Source organism: Odocoileus virginianus, chromosome 9 (assembly GCF_023699985.2).
Source record: "Odocoileus virginianus isolate 20LAN1187 ecotype Illinois chromosome 9, Ovbor_1.2, whole genome shotgun sequence".
Lineage (NCBI taxonomy): Eukaryota > Metazoa > Chordata > Mammalia > Artiodactyla > Cervidae > Odocoileus > Odocoileus virginianus.
The window spans coordinates 17955981-17969573 of NC_069682.1; the positions used below are offsets into that span (position 1 = coordinate 17955981).

General features: G+C 39.5%; 1 protein-coding gene across 12 annotated transcripts in view; it reads right to left on the reverse strand.

The window, feature by feature from the left end:
• The window catches only part of CCDC7 (coiled-coil domain containing 7), a 257870-nt gene that overhangs the window by 90332 nt on the left and 153945 nt on the right, over window positions 1–13593 (reverse strand). For all 12 annotated transcript variants that reach the window (XM_070472033.1, XM_070472029.1, XM_070472034.1 and 9 more), the window contains 2 exons: window positions 9339–9449; window positions 5201–5311 (listed from right to left, as the gene is read on the reverse strand). In XM_070472033.1, coding sequence (XP_070328134.1) covers window positions 5201–5311; window positions 9339–9449 — 222 coding nt within the window. The remainder of the gene's footprint in view (window positions 1–5200; window positions 5312–9338; window positions 9450–13593) is intronic.

Consider the following 13593-nt stretch of genomic DNA (forward strand, 5'->3'; position numbering starts at 1 on the left):
GAAATCTTCCAGCAAATAAAAGCCCAGGACCAGACGGCTTCACAGCTGAATTCTACCAAAAATTTAGAGAAGAGCTAACACCCATCTTACTCAAACTCTTACAGAAAATTGCAGAAGAAGGTAAACTTCCAAACACATTCTATGAGGCCACCATCACCCTAATTCCAAAACCAGACAAAGATGCCACAAAAAAAGAAGACTGCAGGCCAATATCACTGATGAACATAGATGCAAAAATCCTTAACAAAATTCTAGCAAACAGAATCCAACAACATATTTAAAAGATCATACATCATGACCAAGTGGGTTTTATCCCAGGAATGCAAGGATTCTTTAATATCCACAGATCAATCAATGTAATCCACCACATTAACAAAACCATATGATTATCTCAATAGATGCAGAAAAAGGCTTTGAAAAAATTCAACATCCATTTATGATGAAAACTGTCCAGAAAGCAGGAATAGAAGGAACATACCTCAACATAATAAAAGCTATATATGACAAACCCACAGCAAACATTATCCTCAATGGTGAAAAATTGAAAGCATTTCCCCTAAAGTCAGGAACAAGACAAGGGTGCCCACTCTCACCACTACTATTCAACATAGTCTTGGAAGTTTTGGCCACAGCAATCAGAGCAGAAAAACACATAAAAGGAATCCAGATAGGAAAAGAAGAAGTAAAACTCTCACTGTTTGCAGATGACACGATCCTCTACATAGAAAATCCTAAAGACTCCACCAGAAAACTACTAGAGCTAATCAATGAATATAGTAAAGTTGTAGGATATAAAATTGACACACAGAAATCCCTTGCATCCCTATACACTAACAAAGAAAACAGAAAGAGAAATTAAGGAAACAATTCCATTCCCCACTGCAACAAAAAGAATAAAATACCTAGGAGTATATCTACCTAAAGAAACAAAATACCTATACATAGAAAACTATAAAACACTGATGAAAGAAATCAAAGAGGACACAAATAGATGGAGAAATATACTGTGTTCATGGATTGGAAGAATCAATATTGTGAAAATGAGTATACTACTCAAAGCAATCTATAGATTCAATGCAATCCCTATCAAGCTACCAACGGTATTCTTCACAGAACTAGAACAAATAATTTCACAGTTTGTATGGAAATACAAAAAACCTTGAATAGCCAAAGCAATCTTAAAACAGAAGAATGGAACTGGAGGAATCAACCTGCCTGACTTCAGGCTCTATTACAAAGCCACAGTCATCAAGACAGTATGGTACTGGCACAAAGACAGAAATATAGATCAATGGAACAAAATAGAAAGCCCAGAGATAAATCCATGCACCTATGGACACCTTATCTTTGACAAAGGAGGCGAGAATATACAATGGAGAAAAGACAATCTCTTTAACAAGTGGTGCTGGGAAAACTGGTCAACCACTTGTAAAAGAATGAAACTAAAACACTTTCTAACACCATACACAAAAATAAACTCAAAATGGATTAAAGATCTAAATGTAAGATCAGAAACTATAAAACTCCTAGAGGAGAACATAGGCAAAACACTCTCCGACATAAATCACAACAAGATCCTCTATGACCTACCTCCCAGAATATTGGAAATAAAAGCAAAAATAAACAAATGGGACCTGATTAAACTTAAGAGCTTTTGCACAACAAAGGAAACTACAAGCAAGGTGAAAAGACAGCTTTCAGAATGGGAGAAAATAATAGCAAATGAAGAAACAGACAAAGGATTCATCTCAAAAATATAGAAGGAACTCCTGCAGCTCAATTCCAGAAAAATAAACAATCCAATCAAAAAATGGGCCAAAGAACTAAACAGACATTTCTCCAAAGAAGACATACAGATGACTAACAAACACATGAAGAGATGCTCAACATTACTCATTATCAGAGAAATGCAAATCAAAACCACAATGAGGTACCATTACACGCCAGTCAGGATGGCTGCTATCCAAAAGTCTACAAGAAATAAATGCTGGAGAGGGTGTGGAGAAAAGGGAACCCTCTTACACTGCTGGTGGGAATGCAAACTAGTACAGCTGCTATGGAGAACAGTGTGGAGATTTCTTAAAAAACTGGAAATAGAACTGCCATATGACCCAGCAATCCCACTCCTGAGCATACACACCAAGGAAACCAGAACTGAAAGAGACACGTGTACCCCAATGTTCATCGCAGCACTGTTTTTATAATAGCCAGGACATGGAAGCAACCTAGATGCCCATCAGCAGATGAATGGATAAGAAAGCTGTGGTACATATACACAATGGAATATGACTCAGCCATTAAAAAGAATACATTTGAATCAGTTCTAATGAGATGGATGAAACTGGAGCCCATTACACAGAGTGAAGTAAGCCAGAAAGAAAAACACCAATACAGCATACTAATGCATATATATGGAATCTAGAAAGATGGTAAGGATAACTCTATATGCAAGACAGAAAAAGAGACTCAGATGTATAGAATAGACTTTTGGACTCTATGGGAGAAGGCAAGGGTGGGATGATCTGAGAAAACAGTATCGAAACATGTATATTATCAAGTGTGAAACAGATTGCCAGTCCAGGTTGGATGCATGAGACAAGTGCTCGGGGCTGGTGCACTGGGATGACCCAGAGGGATGGGATGGGGAGGGAGGTGGGAGGGGGGTTCAGGATGGGGAACACATGTAAATCCATGGCTGATTCATGTCAATGTATGGCAAAAACCACTACAATATTGTAAAGTAATTAGCCTCCAAGTAATAAAAATAAATGGAAAAAAAAAGAATAAAGGGAGAGAGTGAGGACTAGGGAATGCACAGGGACACACTGGAAAGAAATGATGCTCTTATGTATACCTTTGGCAAGTAGGTCAATGAGTTGCATACATTCCAAAAAGAGAACTAAATCAACAAGGATAAGAAGAGGAAATGAAAACTGAAAGCAAATGAAATGAACCTACTGAAGGGTTAAAAAAAAACAACAGTGATCCCAATTAGTCATAAACACAGTGTTTGAAACATACCCTCAATCTTAGGCAAGAGTATGGGGGACAGACAGAAACCAAATCACTAAATATTTTTAATAGGCTTTTCTCTTGGTACATGGTAAGTAATTCTGTAACAGGGGTGGAAGCACTGCAGGACTGGAGCAAATATATAAATCTGCTGATGTTTTAAGAGTCAGGTTTAACACCATGGAAGAAACACACGAAATGAAGGAAGGCAAACAGACCTGAGAGACTAAAACTAACGGTGTCTGATAGTCCTCATGATTTCTTGAATATAGGTATGCAGGAACATATGCATATTTATGTGCACATGCACACATATGTATGTGTCTATGAATATATGTACATGTGTATAAAAACTAAGGAGTATGGATCCAAGTTAAAATACTATGTGTATTGGGTGGTTTGATTCATTGATGGAGGAGGTAATTTTGTTTAACTTAGTAACAATGGCACCTGTAAGATCCATCAATATAGATCCTTCCTACTTTTACTCAGGCCTCTAGGCTTTCATAAATAAATATAACTAGACATTAGACAAGGTCTCTATGTCTCCAGCAGGGACCTGAGGACATACCCTTACAGAATTCCAAGTAAGGAGGGGAAAAATTGCATTTCTTGGGCCTTTTGGATACTGGTGAACAAATTTCTGTGATTCCCATACCCATTATAGAAGGATGAGGAGGAAACAGATAATTCTGTATAGTTTTATTTCACCACCACAACTCTTTTCCAGACACAACTATGAGTAAATACACTTTGGACCTCTACAAACCCCAATTATTGAGGTTTCTACTACTGAATACATTATGGTTAGAAATGTACTTTTTATATCTACCAGCACAACCCCCACCCCACCCTCGCCATGAGATTTACTGAGGTTAGGGTATTTTAATGGAGTATGTTAAAGATTATGACCAACCAAGCTATTGTCAACTAGCACCTCAGTATACCAAAAATAAAGTTACCAGCCTTGGGGAAAAAAAGGAGCAACCACCCTCACTGTTGAGCTTTCATAGGCCAACACTATCTGTAAATTATTTCTCCGTTCAGTAACTCCACATGGCCTGTGTATAAGAACTTTGATGCCCAGACTCTAAATTGATTAGGGCTGCACAAAGCATTAGAGCTGTCTCTGGCACCAGTGGTACCTGACATTGTGACACTCAGAGAGAATATCATTCAAGATAAAGAATCTTGGTACACTGCACCTGACATCACAGATGCCCTTCTCAGCATCACTCTCCACGTGGATGATCAGGACTAGTCTGATATATGCAGTATGGGTTATAGTGCACCACCAAGATCTTCCCATGAGACTCTCTAAATTCTCTATCTGTAATCAATGCATAGGTTAAGACTTGGGAAAAGTCCTGCTCCCGGAGGGAGTGCTAGCCTTCCACTTTTTCAATGAAATCACCCTAGTGGGCTCAGACAAGGGCACTACCCAAAAAGAACAGGATGTTCTATTTGCTTACAAGTAGGATGCAACTAGGCCGTTATTAACAAGGTATAAGGACTCAAAACTGAAGTAAAATTCCTGAGCATGATCTGTAAGGGGCAACGTCCAGAGAAAATGATTGTCATGCTTTTGATTGACCCTCTCTGCCTCCAAAATAAAAATCATCAGAGTAACTGGTGGGACTACACAAACACAGCCTCACTCTCACAGGATCACCTAGCACTCATCAGGTTCCCACGAAACCCCTGTTTGCTTGGGGCCTTGATGGGCAGGACCTGCTGGAAGCCCTTCAGCTGACTGCCCTATGTACCCTTTTCATGGAGCCCTCTGATTTCTAAGCACTGTTTCAGTTAGAAACCTCAGTAACATCTCTCTTTGCGTATGGCAATCTATGGCCACTACTACACCTCAAAGTCATTCACTGGGCTTTGAGTCCATAATCTGCCAGAGTTGGCTAAAAAGTATATATTCTCTATGAGGTCTATTATTGGTGTTGGTGAATAAGAAGAGCATGACCATGGTTATATAATCATCCTAGGATAAGAAATTGCAACCAAAACATATAATACATTTGCTTTTGTTCTATAGTTTTGTCAGGGTTATCACATTTTATGTCAAAGTTTTAAATTTCCACAAGATATTTGTTCAAACACATATTTATGAACCAAATAAAGCTCTTCTGACATATTTAACTTAAAACTATAGAAGATTATTGCTAATTATCATACTTACTCTTGAGTCTTTCTCCTATGGAAGTTCTTTGTTTCTTTACTTGTGCTTGTTTCTTTAACTCTGAATCTTCATATTCAAGTACAAGATTTCCACTTGGCACTTTATCAGGAGCTATATAAACAGATAAATTAAGTCTCTTAATAGGAAAAATTTCGACTGTAAAAATTCTAGATTTTAAACTCAGAAACATTTTCTCTCATTTTTATAAAGTCCTAAGTAAATTATCATAACACTAGATCTGATATGAAAACTTACAGAGTATTTTTAATGGATATTTATTGAAGCTGTCTCTTTGTTTTATAAATATTCTCAGGTATCAATATGTTTATATTAGATTCTAATGTTCATAAATTAGTTATGTTTTAGGATAATATATATGTACACACCAACCAATGAAAATACTTGTGCATAAGGTTGGTCATTATAGCATTATTTGTAACCACAAGATATTCAAAATCATCTAAGTGTTCAAACAATAGTATAGTACCTTCCACAATACATGTAAATCAAATCATTATGCTGTATATCTTAAACTTACACAATGGTACATGTCAAATATATCTCAATAAAACTGGAAAAATTAACATAGTACCAATTATAGTATATGATGATATATGTATATAAATTGTAGTATACATGGTGTACAGGTGATGTGATGTGATGAGTGCAAATATCTGTACCCGGAATGAGACATTCCCCTCCCCTATTATCAATACATCAGATGCTTACCAGATGTCATGGGAAAAATAAAGACTGGTGGGAACACCAGTAAAACTCGTGCCCTTTCATGGTTAGACTCCTATTTAATTATTGCAGTAAGTGAATAAAGGCTTTTTACTTTCAATTTGGTTCACTGTCTTTACAGCTCAGCTTCACAACTGGTATCTCTCTTCTAGTGACAAATGGTGGCAAGCAGGGTGGCCCAATTAGGCACAATGTCTTTCTGGAAAAGTAAAAAACATGAAGATCCCCCAGGGCATTTTGGAGGGATACTAGAGAGGACTACAAGGCCTGTTGGGGAGTACTAGCTGGTCAATTGCAAGAGTCTGAGGTCCAACAATGCACTTTGCTAGCCACAGCTATGAGTCTCAAGAAGTGCTGCAACAGGAATGCCTGGGGTCACTCTTGGAGAGGGCTAGCAGAGTGTTTATGCAAGCTTCCTGGGCTAGAGGGGTAATGAAGGTCCTTCTCTTTAGCCCCAGAATCCCTGCCAAAATGCCTGGTGGATCAAATTAGTGATTTAACAGAGGTACTCTGGGAAATTTATGGAAGCAATCCCTAGGTACTCCTTGTCCTCTGATGACAGTATTAAAAATTGTCACATCCTCTGCAAGCTAAGTTGCACCCAACAGTTGTCGATTTTAATGAGGTCCCCATTCTGGTGGGCTACAGTCCATGGGGTTGCAAAGAGTCAGACATAACTGAGCGACTAGGCATAGCACACAGCACCAACAACAATGGAGAACCTACAATATAGCAAGTTACTGAGACTCATGATTAAATTAAACAAATATAAAATGCTTTGAGATTACACTGTCCATGATATAAAGAGACCTTAGAGACTTGGGTTGTTCACTTGCATGATGAAGTAGGAATCTTTTTTACCCTACTTTTTTTTTCTTCAACACTTTCTACTTCTAGTCTGATAATTTTACTAACTCATAAAATTTTCAAGCAAGCAAAGTATGGAATAACCATCAGTTTCAAGGAGGTAATTTTCTTAAAGTTAGCAAGAGCAGTGTTACTGTGTGGGTAGACCTGTTTAAGAGTGTCTTGAGAGCAGAAAATTTGATCAAGGAGGCTAAGAGGAAAATCTACATCCTTCTTCCTCATGTGGGAACTATTTGGACTCTGACAGCTTTGGCCCAACAGTGATGGGCTCCCTATGACCAAAACACATGTTTAGACCCAGCTTTGAGAGGACAGCATTTCTGCAAACTATACTGGTGGTCCCGATTCTATAAGGAGAGAGTGACAGTGATAGATAATGAGATTGTTATTAATAACAAGACTGTAGGTTAATTAGTGCCATTCCTGCTGGTTATCTAGCTCAAATAAACCTCCTCGGAAAGTTAGATCCATTTGTCAGTGACATAATCCAGATGTTAACCGACAAATTCCTGGGCAGGGTAAATGTAACTACGGCCAAAATAACAAAGAGAGATCATCACAGAAAGTGACATTAAAATGGTAACTGGGCACATGTAACTGGAGGATCTGGTAGGTTTCCAAATAAACCTCTGGGTCTTGTTAAACAATGGGAGTGCAAAAGAAGAGATCAATGGGTTCTCCACTTAGAAACTAGTAACTCATGTCCTTTTAAGCTCTGGGAGATGGTGAAGGACAGGGAAGCCTGGCATGCTACAGTTCATGGGGTCCTTTAGAGGCCAAATGGCAACCCTCCCTAAGGTCTGCCTGGTAATGATTCCTACAACTAATAGAAGCGCTGTTCCTTCTCCTTCTCCCAGGATATTCTAAAATGAATCATTGAGTCCTACCAATTTTTACATAAACTTTTTAGATTTAAAAAAAAAAAACAAGACTATGAAATGTCCTATGCACAAAGTGAGGAAATGAGGTCCTGTGAAAGGATCAAAGTTCAAAGTACACATGGGGAAGAACTGGATATCTTGGACTTTTGGGATAATGATGCACAGCTGACTATGACCCCCAAAATCCCTGGGATGAGAATGAGGAGAAATGGATAAGGCTCTGATTTCCTGTCAGAAGCCACCACCACCAAGGCCCCTACCAAGCTTGACTACAGATATAACATATCATTATTGTGGCACTACTAATGAATGGATTATTATTAGAGATATATTGTTGATATGCATACCTGACAGCATCTAATTCAAGCCATAAAAAAATTACTGTAGTTAAGACAAATTTAGTGGGACATATGGAAGATAGCAAACCTACCAAACTACCAGCTAGAAGTTTTGTCCCTCAAAAAGAGCGTTAACAGACTCATCAATTAAAAACAAACAAAAACAACAAGAAAACTACCACTATTGCTGTGCTTAGGAAGCCCAGGTTCATTATCTGAGCTTCCCAAAAAGGCCTTGGGTACTTGGAAACTCAGTCCTCAGTCACTCAACAGTGTAGTACAATGTTTGGAAACACCATTACCTGATGACACTGTGACGGTCATAGAGGCTCTTGCCCAAGTTCAGAAAGATAGGTGTGAATCAATTCTTATTGCAAATGCCCTTTTCAGCATCCCTGTCCACACAGATGTTCAGGATCTGTTTGCCTTTTCTGTAATACTTATCAATACTCCTTTAATGTCCTTCCACAAGGCCATGACCAGGAAATCTCACTCCCAGATGGAGGACTAGCCTTCCGCAGAGTAAGGAATGTCTCCTAGTTGGTCCAGGCAGGGTACTACCCAACCAACGCTGGATGCCATTTTGACCCATATGTAGCAACATGTCTAGGACATTACCAGGACAAGAAACAAGGACCCAAGACTCATGGGAACTTCCTGACTGGGAAGGGAGAGTAGGTCTCTCTCGGGAGGCAAAAATTGCCTGAGTTTTAGTCACGCTCAGGCTCTCAGCCCCTACAAATACAAAGGATGCCCGATGACTGGTGGGACTGTTCAGATACTGATACTCACACATCCCCCTACATGGCCATCTTGATGACAGCCCCCAGCAACCAGGTTATCAAAAAGACCTGCATGCTGACTAGGGCCTGGAGACTCTTTAAATGGCTACACAGGAAACCTTTTCCTTGACCCCTTGAATCCACTGGCTTTTAAGTTACAGGTCTCTCTGATGTCTACTGGAGCCTGTGGCAAAAGAACACCGTCACACATCTGAGGCGCCCACCCAGCTATGGACCCCTAATCTCTTACTGATGGCTGCAAATATAGAATCTTTTTGAAAGATTACTGAGCAGTTTCTGGACCTTGGTGGTCACTAACCAAGAAGTGTCTCTACAATGGAGCCTTATAACAAGAAATATCAAGCAAATGTTAAATGGTTCCTGTTCTCTAATTTTTTATATTATTCACATTTGAAGTGCAAAATTGCTATATGTGCTCAAACACATATTCATGAACTAAAGAAAAAAGATCAGGTCAGATTAATTTTTAAAAAAAATTAAAGGCATCTATAACTGTTGTACTTACTACTTTGTCCTCCTCCTCTGGAAGTTATCTGTTTCTGTACTTGCACTGGGAGTTTTGACACTGAATCTTGATGCTGAAGCACAGGAGCATTGTCAGGCACATCATCAGGAGCTACACAAAATAGATTCATTAAATTCCTTCATAGATGTCAGTTCAGCTCAGTCACTCATTTGTGTCCGACTCTTTGCTACCCCATGGACTGCAGCATGCCAGGCCTCCCTGTCCATCACCAACTCCTGGAGTTTACCCAAACTCATCTCCATTGAGTCGGTGATGCCATCCAACCATCTCATCCTCTGTTATCTGCTTCTCCTCCCGCCTTCAATCTTTCCCAGGATCAGGATCTTTTCCATGAATAAGCTCTTCTCATCAGGTGGCCAAAGTATTGGAGTTTCAGCTTCAACATCAGTCCTTCCAATGAACAATCAGGACTGATCTCCTTTAGGATGGACTGGTTGGATCTCCTTGCAGTCCAAGGGATCTCAAGAGTCTTCTTCAACACCACAGTTCAAAAGCATCAATTCTTCGGCACTCAGCTTTTTTATAGTCCAGCTCTCACATCCATACATGACCACTGGAAAAACCATAGCCTTGACTAGATGGACCTTTGTTGGCAAAATAATGTCTCTGCTTTTTAATATGCTGTCTAGGCTGGTCATAACTTTCCCTCCAAGGAGTAACTGATGTACTTCTTTTCCTATTTGGAACCAGTCTGTTGTTCCATGTCCAGTTCTAACTGTTGCTTCCTGACCTGCATACAGGTTTCTCAAGAGGCAGGTCAGGTGGTCTGGTATGCCCATCTCTTGAAGTACTTTCTACAGTCTGTTCTGATCTACACAGTCAATGGCTTTGGCATAGTCAATAAAGCAGAAATAGATGTTTTTCTGAAACTTTCTTGCTTTTTCAATGATCCAGTGGATGTTGGCAATTTGATCTCTGGTTCCTCTGCCTTTTCTAAAACCAGCTTGAACATCTGGAATTTCACAGTCCACATACTGTTGAAGCCTGGCTTGGAGGATTTTGAGCATTACTTTACTAGTGTGTGAGATGAGTACAATTGTGCAGTAGTTTGAACATTCTTTAGCATTGCTTTTCTTTGGGATTGGAATGAAAACTGACCTTTTCCAGTCCTGTGGCCACTGCTGTGTTTTCCAAATTTGCTAGCATATTGAGTGCAGCACTTTCACAGCATCATCTTTTAGGATTTGAAATAGCTCAACTGGAATTCCATCACCTCCACTAGCTTTGTTCGTAGTGATGCTTCCTAAGGCCCACCTGACTTCTCATTCCAGGATGTTTGGCTCTAGGTGAGTGATCACACCATTGTGATTATCTGAGTAATGAAGATCTTTTTTGTATAGTTGTTCTGTGTATTCTTGCCACCTCTTCTTAATATCTTCTGCTTCTGTTAGGTTCACCCATTTTTGTCCTTTACTGAGCCCATCTTTGCATGAAATGTTCCCTTGGTATCTCTAATGTTCATGAAGAGATCTCTAGCCTTTCCCATTCTATTGTTTTCCTCTATTTCTTTGAACTGATCACTGAGGAAGGCTTTCTTATCACCCTTGCTATTCTTTGACACTCTGCATTCAAATGGGTATATCTTTCCTTTTCTCCTTTGCTTTTGGCTTCTCTTCTTTTCACAGCTATTTGTAAGGCCTCCTCAGACAGCCATTTTGCTATTTTGCATTTCTTTTTCTTGGGGATGGTCTTGATCCCTGTCTGCTGTACAATATTATGAACCTCCATCCATAGTTCATCAGGCACTCTGTCTATCAGATCTCATCCCTTCAATCTATTTCTTACTTCTACTGTATAATTGTAAGAGATTTGATTTAGGTCATACATGAATGGTCTAGTGGTTTTCCCTACTTTCTTCAATTTAAGTCTGAATTTGTCAATAAACAGTTCATGATCTGAGCCACAGTCAGCTCCCGGTCTTGTTTTTGCTGACTGTATAGAGCTTCTCCATCTTTGGCTGCAAAGAATATAATCAGTCTGATTTTGGTGTTGACCATCTGGTGATGTCCATGTGTAGAGTCTTCTCTTGTGTTGTTAGAAGAGGGTGTTTGCTATGACCAGATCTACAATAAAATCTCTAGGTTTCATACTTACAGTAAGTATACAGTGAATTTTTCTCTCATTTAGATAAAGTTAAGTAAATCAGGCTTCCCTGGCAGCTCAGCTGATAAAGAATCCTCCTGCAGTGCAGAAGACCCCAGTTTGATTCCTGGATTGGCAAGATCCACCGGAGAAGGGATAGGCTACCCATTTCAGTAATCTTGTGCTTTCCTTGTGGATCAGCTGGTAAAGAATCTGCCTGTGATGTGGGAGACCTGGGTTCGATCCCTAGGTTGGGAAGATCCCCTGGAGAAGGGAACGACTACCCACTGCAGTATTCTGACCTGGAGACCATGGGGTCACAAAGAGCTGGACATGACTGAGCGACTTTTACTTTCACTTTGGGACTTCCCCAGTGGCTCAGTGGAAAAGAATCTGCCTGAGATGCAGGAGATGCCGGTTCGATTCCTGGGTGAGGAAGATCCCCTAAAGAAGGAAATGGTACCCTACACCAGGATTCTTGCCTGGAAAATTCCATGGGTGGAGGAATCTGGCAGGCTATAGTCCACAGGATCGCAAAGAGTCTGACACAACTGAAGCAACTGAGCACACATAAGTAAATTACCATAAATAACATGTGACTAGAAATTGTGAGAACATTTTTAATGAATATACTTTAAAGAAGCTGTAACAAACAATGTAATATACATACATACATAGAAACATCCATATACAAAGTCTCTATTTTTCCTAGGTTATTTATACTTTGTGTGTATATCCAGTTGCTTAGTCCTGTTCAACTCTTTGGGACCCCATGGACTGTAGCCTGCCAGGCTCCTCTGTCCATGGAATTTTCAGGCAAAGATACTGGAGTAGGTGGCCATTTCCAATTCCAGGAGATCTTCTTGACTCAGAGCTTGAACCTGTGTCTCTTACGTCTCCTGCACTGGCAGGTGGATTCTTTACCCCTGCACCTCCTAGGAAGTCCTGTTTATACTTCAGACTTATACAAATTCATAGAACTAAAAATACAAATGAGCATGTACATGGTTACTGAATACAACATATTTGTAAGTGCAAAATATTCAAAACCATATACATTTTAAAGCAAAGAGCATTGGTTCAATAAACCAGGGTACATGCTATCCACTATGGAGTAATACAAATGATGATAAATACTGTGGCACAGCTATATGCAGTGCTATAATCTGAGTGAAATGAATCTCTATATACTGATTTAAAGGGATTTCTTAGAGGGATCATCAGGAACAATGTTAAGTTTAAAAAAACTAAAAAAAGGAAAACTAGTATGGATAAGAAAAAAGAAATGAGAAAAAACAAGGATGGAGAGAAAAAACACAGGGAACACAGGAAACCTATCACAAAACACTGTACATGGTTACCTACAAGATGAGAGGGAAAACTGAGGAAGGAATAATAAGCTTCTAAGCATAGCTCTTTACATACTTTTTAACTTTTGGAAGTAGGTTCATGCTCTATGTATTTCAAAACATAATTAAACCAGTAAGGGTAAGAAGATCAAATATAAAGAGAAAGCAAACTTATGAAATGAAACAACTGAAGGCAAAATAGAAGTGGTAACTTCTCAATATAGTATTTAACATAAACCCTCACTCTTGGACATGGGATTGAGATGAGAATGGGCAAGGAGAATAACAGCAAGTCACGAAATATTTTTAAAATTTGGTTTGTTTATCAAGTGGTGTGCAAAGCTATTCTGAAGCCATTTGAGAATCATTACAGGATTGAGCAAACAAGTAATTGTGGTAAAACTGTTCCATAACTCTAGTTACATGAGCACTTATGTCCTTCATATAGCCATCAAATTGCTCAGGTATCAGTAATCAGTGCACAGGTCATGACTTTGAAGCACCTGCTCCCACAGAGAGGACTAGTGGGCCAAGACAAGGACTAGGTGCCCTGTGGAACTGCCAGTGGCTCTTGGCTGGGCCATTAGTATACCCAGTTAATGACCTGGTAACCTAGTGAAGCTCCTGGGCATGATCTCTAAGGGGTATGACTTCTCATTCCAGAGCATAGGAATGCCAACTATTCAACTCCAACAAATAAAACAGGCCCGGCAAACAGTGGGACTCTTTGACCACCTGCATTCTCATTTCCCCATGTGGAGCTCTTAATGACTCTGATCTCTGGGGTTACCAGAAAAGCTGCA